This window comes from Haematobia irritans, chromosome 5, assembly GCF_050003625.1.
Source record: "Haematobia irritans isolate KBUSLIRL chromosome 5, ASM5000362v1, whole genome shotgun sequence".
NCBI lineage: Eukaryota > Metazoa > Arthropoda > Insecta > Diptera > Muscidae > Haematobia > Haematobia irritans.
Genome location: NC_134401.1, coordinates 170,998,761 through 171,013,997, shown reverse-complemented (window position 1 = coordinate 171,013,997; position 15,237 = coordinate 170,998,761). Strand labels below are relative to the sequence as shown.

General features: G+C 33.6%; 2 protein-coding genes and 1 long non-coding RNA gene across 4 annotated transcripts; 1 reads left to right on the top strand and 2 right to left on the bottom strand.

Moving 5' to 3' along the window:
- Positions 1–4,714: 4,714 nt before the first annotated feature.
- On the bottom strand, positions 4,715–11,113 carry Coop (Corepressor of Pangolin). Its single transcript, XM_075309124.1, has 2 exons — positions 10,909–11,113; positions 4,715–6,161 (listed from the first exon to the last, which is right to left on the bottom strand). The coding sequence occupies exons 1-2, from the start codon at positions 11,111–11,113 to the stop codon at positions 5,380–5,382; spliced, it is 987 nt and encodes a 328-aa protein (XP_075165239.1). The 3' UTR covers positions 4,715–5,379.
- Positions 11,114–11,271: 158 nt separating this feature from the next.
- Positions 11,272–12,889, top strand: LOC142237727 (uncharacterized). 2 transcript variants are annotated; one of them, XR_012722554.1, is made up of 3 exons: positions 11,272–11,409; positions 11,503–11,768; positions 12,562–12,889. It is a non-coding gene; the product is annotated as an uncharacterized LOC142237727 (long non-coding RNA). The 2 variants fall into 2 exon arrangements; XR_012722553.1 differs by having other exon boundaries at positions 11,503–11,764; positions 12,562–12,714.
- On the bottom strand, positions 12,824–15,237 carry LOC142237725 (mesoderm induction early response protein 1). The gene is made up of 4 exons (XM_075309122.1): positions 14,426–15,237; positions 13,824–14,257; positions 13,594–13,770; positions 12,824–13,537 (listed from the first exon to the last, which is right to left on the bottom strand). Exons 1-4 carry the CDS (start codon positions 15,129–15,131, stop codon positions 13,163–13,165), a joined length of 1,692 nt encoding a protein of 563 aa, XP_075165237.1. The 5' UTR covers positions 15,132–15,237; the 3' UTR covers positions 12,824–13,162.

Genomic DNA, 15,237 nt, shown 5'->3' with positions numbered 1-15,237 from the left:
TCCAATTAAGTAGTTAATTGAAATGCCTTCAATCATAGTTTTAATCGGGCATAAACAAATACTTGAAAATTTTATTAATTTAGTTGTTTTAATTAAAAAATTTCAATTATTAAGTCAGTTAATTAAAAAAGTAACTGTTTTCAATCACTTTCCTACTTGAAATAGTGCTTTTAGTTGGATTAAAAAATTGATTATTTCAATTAAATTTTTAATTAAAAATTGAAAATTGTATATCAATTAAATTTTTAATTGAAAAACATTCAGCTTCAATCAATTTTGTAATTGAAAATTTTTTTGGGTATATTTCCTTCTCGAAGTGGATAAAACACGTTCACCCGGAATAACTACGAACTTTTTCGCACGGAAAAATACACATGCATATTATTTCGTACCAATAAGTTAGTAGCATTATTTTCAGAACCTATTCACGGTGGTACATATTGGTATTCATGTTTTGTTTTTGTGCAAAACGAATATCACCATTTATCACAGTGAATGGGGTACTAAATACAGGACTGTTAACTTATTTGTGCGAAATACCAACCTATTTTTTAGAGTTGCATCACTATCTGTTCGAAAAAAAAACTCAATCCAAAGATTTGCCTTTTACTCCGCACAAACTTTTATATCGAGTATAACAGTTTTTTGTACGAAATTGTGATCCTTGTAGTATTGTTCTAATGTTTCCATTTCTCTTGAATCAGGTTTGTTTATATGATTGTATTGGTTTTGAATGAAATTTAGATCGAAATATAAATCACACTGGCTTTGCGAAATTACACATAAAAAACACTTATTACACGAAAAAAACATATTTTCTGGGAAACGAAATTTTTGACAAAGTTTTCGTTTAAGCCTAGTACTAAGATCACGTTTTCGCACGAAAAAACTGTTATACTCCATATAAAAAATGTTAGCGCGGAATAAATGCGAAATCTTTGTTTTAAGAATTTTAAAGCACATATATATATACAACCCTGGATTTTTCGCACGAAAAAATAGGCAGGATTATTATTTCGCATAAATAAGGTAACATCCCTGGGTTTGAGATCCTATATACGGAGATAGATGAAGATATTCGTTTTACGCAGAAACGAACTTAGTACTAAGCATTACTGGTAAAGGCAAATACATCATTGTTCATGATACCCATTGCCACTTTTGTTCCCAACGAACCTTAACATATTTAGCCTAAAATAAAGAATTTTACCAACAAACTTCTAAAGTAAAGGGTGATACGGTCAAAATTTGGTCAATATAAACTTGACGTATTTCTTTCAATTTTGCATTTAAAAAACCTGAACACCCCTCATTTTGAAGGTGTGTGTGTGTAGAATGTTGCTCCTATTTTGATTTTGGAATTCACTCTTCAGTTGTCAAAATGCCGTCCAAGCAAGAAGAGCAGCGTATCAAAATTTTGCTCGCGCATCGCGAAAATCCGAGCACGCAAAGCTGGCAAAATCGCTAAAAGTTGCCAAATCAACCGTTACAAATGTAATTAAAGTGTTTGGGGAACGTTTGTCGACAGTCAGGAAGTCTAGATCGGGGGAAAATCGAAAACCGGAAGCCGCTGAGACGACAAAGAGAGTTGCCGGTAGTTTCAAGCGAAACCCTAACCTCTCTCTCCGAGATGCCGCAAATAAGCTGGGTGTATAGTCTAAAACCGTACATCGTGCCAAAAAACGAGCCGGACTATCGACTTACAAGAAGGTAGTGACTCCAAATCGCGATGATAAACAAACACGTGCAGGTGGTTCCCAAGGACAAGAACCCTCCCAACACGCCAGAGCTCCGCCCAATTGAGAAATATTGGGCTATTGTTAAGCGGAACCTAAAGAAGACCAAAAAAAACTGCTAAGGACGAGCAGCAGTTCAAGGCAAACTGGCTTTCTGCGGCGAAGAAAGTGGACAAGGTCGCTGTACAAAATCTGATGGCAGCTGCCAAGCGTGAGGCCCGGCAATTCGGATTTGGAAAATCGAAAGCCTAACTGAATATTTTTCCTGAATTTTATACTAATTGAACTTGAAAAAGAATTTTAATTTGATTTTTTAAATAAACGATTTTACCGATTTACACGCGTTTTCCCTTGACCAAATTTTGACCGTATCACCCTTTAAAATTTCGTTTCCCAGAAAAAATTTTTGCGTATAAGTTCCTTAAAATTAAGTTAATGAAGCAACCTACCGAATGTTATTGCACAAATTTTAATTTTGACAGAAACAAAATCAAACATTTATTCGGCTGCACTCCCAAACTCTACCATCATTAGTCCATCCTTACACCGATTCTCCAATTATTACAAGAATATCACATAAACTAAAGTTTTTAGTTTGAAATTTTTCGATTTTTGTTTATTTTATATTGTTAGTATTTTTCTTGATGGGAAATTTGTTCTTTGCTATGTGGATTTTATTTGGCAACTGCAACTTGAAACACGGAATGTACTACTTGTTTCCTTATCTCTCGTATGTAACCCTTAAAAGTGGAAAATAAAGGTTTTTATTTGTGTGTAGTAATACGCTAAGGGTGGGTGTTCGTCCTTTTTTTGTATTCTGTTATGGTATTGGTGTTTAGTTCTTAATGCAAAGACGCTCTCTCTGTCTCGAAATTACAAACTAGTTGTAAATGTCCTCCGTCATTATTTTAATTTTAATTATATTTCTGCAAGCTTTAGGATAACCGAATGGTAGCAAGTAACGAAAATAAAAGCCCGTTAAAGGTATTGTGTTCGATTTTTGAGCCGAAACCCAGCTTATTTTTACGGTCACTTTTTTGCATTGAACTTTTCTATTCAAGTTTTGAAAAAAGTTTGTAAAATTATAACTGTTGTCATGTATACATTTTTAATTTAAAGTTTTGGTGCAAAACTCGAAATATGCCCACCTTAAAAATGGAAGCCATGGAAGATTACGAAAATTGATATTACGAAGACTAATTAGGGATCTGACAATTGTTAAGAAATTTTTAACACTTCTGTTGGTAAAAAAGAAATTTGTAAATTTGTAAGCTTCATATGTGTATGATTTTTTAGTTCATTTAACTATCATAAGCAAAAAATATTAAAGTGAATGAAACTTTCTCATATTTAACAAAGACGTTAGATATGGATATGAACTCAAATTGCCTTTAGTGCCCTGGGGGATTTCACTGTTTTTTGAGTGTAGTGTTTTTAAAATCATAAACACCTATAAAAATTGTTAGTAGGCCCACCAACAAATCTCCTAAAACGCTAAAAGTCTGCTGTTTGCTGAAATAACGAACATTGTCTGCTATTTATGCGCTATTGTAACACAATGTATTATTTTATATTAAGAATATATCTTGTATTTGCTCAAAAATTTAAAATTTTGTCAAATTAAAACATCACACAGAAAAAAATATCACGAAAATTTTTTCAATTAAATTTTTCCAATTAATTGAAAAATTTTAAATTAAAAATTTAATTGGTTCAATAAAAAAGATTTTATTGAAACAAAAATCAATCACACAAATTAATAGTATTATTTAACATTTAAATTGGATCAATTAATTTTTTAATTGATACTATCATTTCTTTGATTGAAGACATTTCAATAAAAAAATTAATTGGATCAATAAATTTCGTGATTGAATCACGAAATCGTATAATATTGTTTGCAGTATTCTGTAGTCCGAAGCATTACAGCCCGCAAAAAACTCAGCGGCATAAAACAAGGCAGGAAAAATATAGCTTTTAACAAGAAGTAGCCTAATATTCAGAGGTGTAAACGGTTGGTTGGGTTATCCACAAACTACGAATCATAGAGTATAATGTTATATGATCGGACCAGTTAAGATGTTTGTTGAAAATAACCCCAAGGTTCTTTGCTTTGTCAACAACTTCTGGGAGTGACGTTCCCAATAATAGATGTATGTTGGTTCCAACTCCAACAGATTTGTTACGGATAATTATTGCTTTGGATTTGCTTGGATTAAGCAGTAAACCGTTACTTGAAGACCAATATTGAATTCAAGAAAGATCTTGATTGATATTTAACACACAGTTTTCTATAGAATCCAGGTGACATGATGAATATAATTCCACGTCATCATTTGATTTCATTTGATCAGGCAAATCATTGAAATAAATGGAGCATAGAAGAGGGCCAAGAATTGATCCTTCAGTAACCCCTCTATTAAGTGGCAGTAAGGAGGAGTTGTATATTCCGTTGGTTTACAAACTGTGATCGCTTTGTGAGGTATGATGCTAGTAGGCGAATCAAAGTTAAAGTTAGATCTCAGTTAATTACATAGTATTGGATGCAGGGCTTTTGAATGATCAAGGAGTATGATAAAAGCTATATCCCCGTTGTCGAGAGCCGACCGTAATGTTTCAACGACATCAGAAGGAGCAGTGAGACAGCTGTGATCAGGCCTAAATCCAGACTGTCGTGTGGTTAGAATCTTCTTCATGGACTTGAATATGAAGAATTGGACGAAATTCTCCATTACCTTTTGGTATAGGAATAATTTTTGCAATTTTCCATGCCGCGGGGAAGGTGCTGGTCATAAAAATGGAGTTCAAGATATGAGTGATATATTATAGAGTGTATAGTAGAATGATCTTGATGAATTTGGGATCAATTTCATCACAGCCAACCGAGTTTGATGTAATTGACATACAGCCATTGTAAACTTCAACTCGTGTTACAGTTATATATCCTTGTGATTAAAATATACACAAACGAAACAACATATGGTAAAATAAATCATATTCTATTACGATTAAAAATTATACAATTCATATAGTAGTAATACTTCACATAATAATAACAGTCATGTCACAATTCCCCTATGGGTTTAATTTCAGTCCTTTTCTATGCTAAAACAAGTTTTGTGACTACAAAATAAACTACGTTTGTATTTCACATCGAAATTATATTTTTTTCGTACACTTTATAGAAAAGGGTCCTTTTGACCTTTCAGTTTGGAGATAAAATGAAAACTATTAACATAATGTTTTTTCTTAGACATTACATTTAAAATAAAAATACAAATAAAACATGTATTTAGGACTTTCATTAGCTTAATATCCTATTCCCCTATCGCATGCGAAAGCTTTCGTTCGTAGGTCAAACGAAAGAAATTGATTTTAATTCTTTGATTTCGAAAGGAAAGTTACTTCATAAAAAAAACAGTAAAAACATTTTTAAAATTTGAAACGAAACGTACTTTCAAAAATAGAGAAATCCAAATTGATTCTAATTCGAATGACTACTTTCGAATGGGATTTCATACGATTTATAGGAACAGAATATAAATATACATGACCTATGTATGTAAATCTTAAAATTCTAGTTAGGCTATGCATTCAGAGCATTAAGTGCATAAACAAATTTAAACTTGTACAATTGATTGAACTAACCAAATTCCTCTATTAGAACATCTTGTAACTTTTGTCTGACTTGTAGTTTTCTTTGCTCTTGAACTTTTCTAAGATAAGGTAATAAACTCAATAGAAACATACGATCCGAATCTTCCTCCAATGGATCTAATAAAGACGGTTCAGTATTTGTAGCCATTTCTTGATGCATCTTAAAATTGACCACATTTATTTTGTTAAATTTATTGTCATCGCTATTGTTTGCTTCCATCAATGATGATGACTTGTCTTTGTTGTCCTTGATGTTGATATTTTGAAAATTGTCTTCGGTTGATACGGCATCCTCATCAAATTCATCGTCATCGTCTTCTTCATAGTCATCGCCTTGCTGACCATTTATATGATTAAAATTCATTTCCGTTTTCTCATCTTTGGGAAAAGATCCTTGTATGGATGTCTCTGATTCCGAAGCCTCTAGTTTTATACGTTTATTTGGGGATGCATTATGTTGAAACATGCCAGCAAACTCGGAAAAATGAAATTGGTTTTGTAATCTTTGATCATATTGAGCTTCTGGGATATTATTCGAAGAACTTGTTGGTCGATCACGATGTCCGGCATTATGTAATTCCTGCCAATAGAACGATTGTTCTCTTAATCGATGATGTCGCATTACGTTCTCTGCCACCGCGGGTTCCATGAAGCGCATATCATTGTAAAATCGCCATGTCGTAGGAGGTTCCGCCGATAATGTATTTCGTATGAAGACTTTGCGAAAATTATCCCTTAGATGACCCCATTTGATACGGCAAATATCAGCTGGAAGAGGATAAAAAATGGATACATTATTAATTATTAAATCGAAATTTTCGATCGTTTTAAACCTCTTAACAACTACAACAAAAATTGTTTGTTCTGAAATGAAGTTTGTCTTCAATTCAACCAAATAAGGTATATGTTTTTGCTAAGTGTTTCTTCCCGTTAGTGTGCTACCGATAACACAGTCATAAAAGTGTATTTCCTTCAATAAGAAATCATGATATAATAATTCCCACTGTGATGGAGTACCTTTAGTTGTTTTATCGTGTAATAGCTCATTCACATCAAGGCCGATATGCTCCTCTAGCGGAAATTTCCAATACCCATAAGAAATTATTGTTATATATTTGCTAACGAAAATTCAGTGAAACGTTATTATCGATTGTTTACCTTTTGCTCCCATAAAACATACGTTGTAAAACTGTGTTATGCGCCGTCTAGACTATAAGTTATTCCGGAAGGAATGTCCATGTTTGTAAAGAATCTTACAGTGTGGCCAATCGATACGAATTGTCGGCGATGACTAAATAATCGACAAATGTCTTATCGATCACATTAACAAGCAGCAGTATCGATTATGCGGTCGGACATAACCCTGTCGTACATGTAGTCAACTTTAAATTAATTTAAAGCTAGCTATATCTCAATTACTAGTGGTTGACACATGAATTGACTTTACTTGGATTCAACTATGTATTTTAACATGGCGATGTCATAGGAAGTAGTCAATTGCCCAACTCTGCACTACTTTTAATTAGCTTAAAGTTAGTTACCAATACGTTAATTTAAAGTCAGTTAGTTTTTAATCAACTAAAAGTTAGTTGATTGAAACTTGTCCCTAAAATCTCTATTTTTCAGCTTACTACAATAAAAGAAGGTTTATATACATTTATTTCAATAAAACAACCATTTATCATATAAAAATTAAATAAGACACTTCAACTTCAAAATATAACAATACAGTTTTTTGGAATACAGAACCCTTTCTTTTTTTCAAAAGCCTTCTCAAATGTCTTTTGCTAACACCCTTCGTGTTCTTTTGTAAGAAAAATTCAAACAACCACATATACAATAATTTTAAATATATTTTAGTTATTAAAACTCTTTATACTTTTTCAGTAATTCTCTATTTTAAGAAACAATTTTTCAACGAAGCGATAGCACGCGGTATTCTTTTTCTAATGAGTTTACTAAAAACGACGCTGTCTGCAATCGAAATGCATCGGTTGCATCGGTTTTATTAATGTAATTTCAGCATTGCATAGTATTTAGCTTAAAGTTGGTCTATACAAGCGAACTTACAGCCAATTTCTCATATCCGAAACGAACGCTTTCGTTCGACTGAAATGCCAAAAACAGCTGATTTTCCTTTATAAATTCAGCTGTTTTGGGCATTCTAGTCGAACTAAGTGTGTAGTCAGCTACTCAATTAACGGCAGGGAACTTACAGTGTGGCCAACATCTGGGATATGTTCGACACGAGCACTGTCGGCCGGATAAACTTATAGTCTGGACGGCACATTATTGGCACGCAAGCGAAATTTGCACTAGTGGTGTATACCGGGCTTTAGGCTTGAAATCTACTAATTGTAATGTGTATGAGGTTTAAGATATATTGCCAGAATTGGTTATATCCCAGAATACACCAATAGGCTATAGCAATAGTTTTTGTTTTTGGAATACATAATTCTATTTAGGAATATGTTTCTTTTGTTAAAAGTAAAAATTTATTTCTTAAGGCCAGTACGCATATCCAATTGAATAAGCAAATGAAATGACTTTTTTCGCCCGTACTTTTTTAAATTAATAAAAATTAAAAAAAAAGACAAACATAATGCTGTTAAGTCTTACCAATATCTAGATGATGAGTTAAATTATATGTTGTAAAATAAACTTGTTTAATAAAGTAATCACGAAATTTTCAAAAAGAATATCGGCCATTAGTAACCCAGGTCTTGCAAAAAGTCGTGTTGCATACCGATAAGTGTTGTCATGTGTTTTCCCATGGAAGAAAATGCAAACAATCGATAACATCGTCCTCACAAAAAATTACAGTGGAAAAAATACAGTCTTATGCCCTCATATAGCTATTTATGCTACCAAACATATCATATGGCCTGGTTATCGATGTTTACATTTTCCACCTATAAGCAATACATGGAAAACTGTATTATTGGCAGTCATACGAAATTTTCGATTTCGTTAATTACAATCCGCTGATACCAATATAAACGTAATATAAACGTAATTTACTGCGTACATTTTAATGCAACTGTGAATTTTATCATTGAATTTATACCTAGAACTTGCATTTAGTTAGCCCTTTTAATATTTGATTTGGCCCCTATAGCCCCCATCATTAAAAACCTCAAATAAATACCGCAACGAATGAACGTAGTTGTATTGTCCGTTTACGTTGTTAACAACTATTGCATATATAGATCCAGAGTGAAAACTTGGTTACTTGTTTTCAAATAAGGCCTTGTAAATAACTTTAAGGCCTGCATCCAAAATACCTGTTGCATTTCAATAATGTTGTTTGTCATGTAATTGTTATGGTTACATATGTAATCAATCGATAACATTGTCCTAAATTAATTGAAATAATAGTTAATGATATGAAATACTTATTAGAATAAAGTTTATAACTCTGCGCGACTTACAACGTCCTTTACTAAATGTACACTTTACAAGTCTCCATTTAGATGAATACAATTATTTTATTGGGTCTTGTCTCTGGGAGCAAACCAATTGAGCATCAAAGACCGAAGCTGTAAGAGTCAACGACTACTTTAACCAATAAAGCAACACCACCTTAAATAGAAATCCTTTTGCATTTTTTCTTTGTTTCAAGTTTGGGAAATTTTCTACTACAACTTGTGAGACAATAATTAATTTACAGTTCACTTTCTAAAATATTTCACCGTTGTATATACTCATAATGTATACATCGCTAATGAAAATCTCGCTGTGCGCTGATAATACCGTTTCCCTGTTTGCTACAAGAAAGTCAATAATGATCACTCCGGTTTTTCTAGCAAAGTTTTTTAAATGACGTACTGATCAATTTACATGATGAATCTGATTTTCCCACATACTTCGCTGTATTGGTGATTCGAACACAAGAGATAAATGCGAAAAAATAGCATTTTCCCGTGCGATTCACATGAGCGCAAAAATGGATAACAGCGTTTTATAATAAATGTCAACAGTTTTAATAACACATTAACCCTCTAATGCCCCAATTTTTTTGCCAGCTGATTAAATTTTCAATGTTAACGACACAAAAGCAAGAGAACTAAGCAAGAAAAATGTATACGGTAAAATTCAGCTATGCTGCAGAGCCTCTTGAATAGTTTCAAATAAGTTTTCTTTATATTTTGCCCATTTTTGTTGTCTTAAGGTGTGTTTTATTAAAAGCCTCCTTATTAGAGGGTTAACTATTGACATTTATTAAAAAGAAAAAGATCGAATAAAACACCAAGAAACAAAAAAAAAGCGTTTTATAATATTAAAGGCCGGTATGCACCTCTTACGAAAACCCCGCTACCCCTAAGAAATGCATTGCTATATTTGAGAAGGAAAATTTAATGAGGCGTTGTTATCGATTGTTTACTTTTTCCTTCCATGGGAAATACATGACAATGCAGTGTTATTGGTAAACGAAATATCCGCTAACTGAAGGATAAGCAACCGGTTAGTAGATTTTTGTATACGATTATTTGTTTTGATTATTATTGTTTTGATTTGTTTTATCGACACGATAAACAATAGCTCCGTTCGAGAACCCGATAATTTTTGATAATTATTACAAATTTTTACTGGAAGTCGTTCGTTTACACCAAAACGCCAGCAAAAGAGAGCCGGAGAGAGACTACATTTGACAGTTATGAGATAGACAAATTGCAAGTTTTTGCTAGAGATTTTTTTCCCAGTAAAATCTTGCAAACCATAGCGTACGTTGCCAGCTGGTTATTGATAACAAACAAAGTACCAATACAATGTACATGTTCGACAACTACGATTGGAAGTTAAATATACAGGATTCGTTTTTTGCTTTCAATGTTTTAGCAGCTGAAATTTTCAATGTGCAAATAGTTACTGGATACCGTTCGTGTACTTTTCAGCAATTTTGAGCAAAGAGTGTAAAATACACTCTTACTCTCTTGTTAGTTTTTACTGGATATTTTTTACTGGAAAATTACGCGAACAGACCTAATATATTATCTATCGAAACAATATTACCCGAAAAATATTGCTCTCGATATCATATGGCTAAGGCTATGGCCACACTAGGCAAATATTTGACCAAAATGAGTGTCATTTTTCCAGAACCATTTTCCAAATACCTGGATACGGTTTTTGGAAAATAACCCTACCATGATGTTATATATCCAATATGAGCTAAATATCTTTTTCTGGTTTGGCTGTGGCGACGGTTTCTTTTTTGATTTCTGTCAAATATTTGCCCAGTGTGACCATAGCGTAACTTCTTGAAAGATTCCATATATCAGATTTATTCGCTTAATATACACTCACGATAGTTTCTTTTTTCTAGTCACTTCTGAAATATTTATATATCCGGAATATCAGGTTCTAGATAAGGCTTCATATCCTGCGCTCTTATTACCCATTTCTAACGCTGGGTATAATCTCAACCCACGAAAACACTTCTCCACTTATACTTATTTTTTGTACGGCTGTAAACACATATGTATGTGTGTGTATTCAAATTCCATTACCTTACCTGGCAGATGACACTCTTGGCTAACTTGTTGCCATAATAAATGTATATCGGATCGCTTTTGGCCATTATTTGTACGTATCCATAAATGAGGTCTTCGTGATACTGATAATATTAAACGTTTTACCGTCTCAATGGGTAATTTTGCTGTATTGGTAAAGTTCAGATTAGTTGCTGCTGCTGATGATGTCTGGTGGTGGTGTTGCATTATTTTGCCGTAAACAAGCCAAGCCAATAAATATATGGTACGTGATGCGCTTCCTCTTACCAAACGATGCCACACAATACCTCCGCCACTAGCAACTGACACCAAGATCACACTGAAAACTTTAACTAAGCCCTCAACAGAGAACCAACATCCACACGAGTTACGAATTGTTCACGCGCTCTATATGCAAGAGCGGGAGAGAGAAACTTTTACGTTAGGCTTGACTTTTTTCCGGATACGTCGTTTCCGTTCCGTTGAAGTTCGGCTTGGTTTGCATTGTTGTCTTTTCTGTATAGGTACATATACATGACTGCCAATGTATATATATCTACATTGGTTTTTGCATTTTCGTTTTCACGCTGTTCTTTTTTTCTTCGTCTTGTTTCCAGCCACACAAAAGACGGGTTTTACGGTTGGCATTGTATAAATTTAGCTTGAATGAGGAGGAGGTGTAATTAGTTTTGAAATGGGAAAATAGTATTGTTGAAAGAATCCATCGTATATTTGTAACTGCCCATTAATAGCAATTGGATTATCACCAAAATGAAGTAAACATTCTGTCCGGAATATACATTTAATTTAAACGAAAATGTCCATCTTCCAATAAATAATGAGCATGGATACAATGCAAAATTACTGTCAGTAAATGTAGTATGTATGTATATATGGCCACCTTGGGTACAAGGGGGGTAGGATCGTACGATCAATCCTAGCCACTAACAAACACAACATTTGAATACGTAGAAAATATTAAGGATATATGGCTAGGAAAAAGTCCAAAAGGTTTATAACAGATTCGATTGGAGCACTACAACGAATTTCATCCTTTTATTAATGGCGGTAATATTTCGCACTATTTCAAAGCTTTCTAAGTGGTTTCACATACAGAGTAAGACGTTTTCGAAATTGGCTATAAGAAAGTGATTCCTTACCTGACATTCCTATTGACAATAAAAGTTAATTGAAATTTTATTGCTGCAGCAAAAAGGTTGGTTGCAATGCATATAAAGTGCAGAATTATAAATTTTATAACATCTCACTCCCTCTTATAACATAATGAACCAATATATTAAGAATATATCGTGTTTGATTGGAGATCGTATTCTTTCTCAAATAGTGATTTAAAAAAATACACCTTTTGATCCTATCCGATTGCGTTAAGAATATGTGAAAGCCCAAGAATACAGAATGGGGAATTGGTGTATATTTAATAACAGCAGGAATTTTTCTATAAGAAATTTTGATCACTCGGAGATATTGATTTCTATATTTCAAAATTTTCTTTGATTGCCTCCTGATGAAATGCAATTGCGAAATATTGGATGTGTAAAAAAATCTCAAAATTTTGAACAAAGAACATAGCTTTACTTAATCTTAACTACTTTACCACATTTACTTTAGCTGAAATAGATACACAAAAATAACGATAGCTTTTCTCTTATTTTTAGTTGGTAACATAGCTGTTCCAGGCGATGCTAATGGACCACCATCAAATAAAAATCCATAAATTACATCGCCTAATCATGTTTGTATTACTATTTATACCCTAAACCACATAGTTGTCAGATATTTAATAAATCCACATTTAAGTGAACTAAAAATCTTGTATGCAAAATTAGTATAACTTATTGAATAGTTTATTATATTTTGCATCCTTATTCAAAGAGTAAAATCAACAAAAAGGCCAAAAAATATGTATATTTCATAAAAAAAAAAATAAAACTTTGTATTTCATACATACACTGTAAATAAAAATAAATTAAGCTGCTTATAAAAGTCTCCTCTTTTACCCATATAATACAAAAATGGAAAAACTTGCATAGGATAAATCACCTCGCTAGACAGTAACATTCAATAATAGACATTTCAGAGTGTTGTAATACTACTTGTAGTAAAACGGCGCAAATTCTTTTTGTTCCGGAAACATTTGTGTCCCACTGTACGTTTGATTTTCCTTTGAAACCTAAGATTTGGACTCTGCTGCTGCTGAGTACGAGAACGAGTTGCTAGACGATTTTTTGAAAGTTTCATCTTAGTCTTTGACTGTCATCATTTGGGATGTGATATAATAGTGGACACAGATGATGAATTATTAATATTGTCATTAGTAACATTATCACTACACGTAACGTTATTATTGGATCGCTTTTTGTGTGGTCCAGTTTTGTCCAAATTAGCTGTGGTGGATGTGTTTGCCATTATGGATATATTTTTCTGTGAGTTTTTTCGTGTTGTTGTGGCATTATTTGCCGGAGATCCTACAGGTGTTATCGAGGCAGGGTTCGAACCATACTCGTTGTCTTCATTTAAGTAGATGTCCATGTGGTCTACTGTATCGGTATTCGCAAAATTGTGATCTCGCCTTTCGCTTTTCTTCCACAAGTAATAGAATTGCACCAATTCTCGCATTGTTCTTGTTCGTACCTAAATTAGCTCATGTTACAAATATCATACATTCGATGAATAGTATTGGAATTTACCTGATGTTGGCGAATTTTAACGAAATCCTTTCCGAATTTTTGTATGCCTTCCTCAAATTTCTGACACTCTTCTTCCGACCACAAACTCATACCGTCATTCATTGGCAATGCGTTCAAACGTTTACGTCTCAAAGCTTCTTTAAAATCATAGCCACATTGCACCAATAAGTGTAGGGCCTAGAGAAAAATATTTAATTCTCAGTGTACTTTATTATTTCCCCATCTCTAACCTGTTCATTATCCTTTACAACCGCTCCTGGTACATCTTCTGTGTTCCCTGTCAGCTGATTTATTTTTTTCTCTCCATTTGCGAGAAAAGAATTATTTTCCATATTGTCGTGGTTTCTGGCAGATTCTTCATTTTCTTTATTCGTAGTGCTCATTGCTTCAAATGAATCGGACGATTCGTCCTCACCTCCTTGATTTCGGTTGATATCTCGTATTTTGATTAAGTATGCCTCGACTTCGCGTTCGGTAACTTGACTTGGTTCCCATATTAGTTTGTCCTCATTTTCATATGGTAAAATATCTCCGTATTGTGATAAGCCTTTAGGTATAAAGGCCTGATAAGATGAGCCTATCATAACTTTCTTTTTGTATTCTTCGTCATCCTCCTCCTCGACTTCCTCCTCTTCAACACCAAACAATGTTTCCAAAGGTAAATCTAAGAAAACGAAACATAAATGGAAATTTATTTTGAATACATTGGTCATTTGATTCAAATCATATAGTGCTATGGTTATTTTACGTTTATGCGACCATGTGACAAAAAATCGTTTGTATAGATTAGATCCGCGCCCAACGTTAATATACTTATGGCTTAGAAGCATACCTTTTCCATTCACAGTTGCAGCAACATTGCTAAACGTGCCTTCAGGGTACAATTCCAGCAAGTGAGTTCGACGGACAACCGGAACTTCGATATTTCCCATTGTTTTGTTAGTTTCCTCCAAAGGGTCTTCTTCTCCCTCGTCTTCCAAGTGATCTTCATCAATCGTTTCCCTTTCTTCTTCATTTTGTTCCACCATTATATCATCCTCTGTAGGCATCTCTGTACACTCGTTGTTGGCCGTTGGTTCTTCATGTAAGCCATCCCCATTTTTTGATTTCGATTTATGTTTTTTCTTACTTGACTTTTTTGACTTCTTACGATGTGGTTCGTAATGAGGAGGTGGTAATGACTGATATTTCGCTAATAACTCTTCCAGAGGTATCTCGCTTTCTTGCTTCAATGTATCGATTTCCTCTTGTACGTCATGCGATTCTAATGCCGCCAAACTTTCTTCTTCGTTCAATGTCTGTTCGTCATCAAAGTCGTTTACCATCATCTCTATAGACGGCTCAAAAGTTTCATCCTTACTAGCCGAAGATGACGACGATGGAGACATGGGATCTAGAACTTCGTTTAAATTTAGACTTGGCGATACTTTCCGTTCCCTTTTCGCAATTGGAGGCTTTAATAGTACATCATCTTCTTCATTGGAGACACTTTGTAGTTCAGTCGATGTAGTTTCACATTCGGCTCCTGCTGCGGTCATCTTCGAATGTTCTTTAATTTGTATTTAGAAACAAACTAACGATTTCTTTCAATTGTAAATTACGTGCTACTTTTTTACAGCCTACAACAAACAATACACAACAATC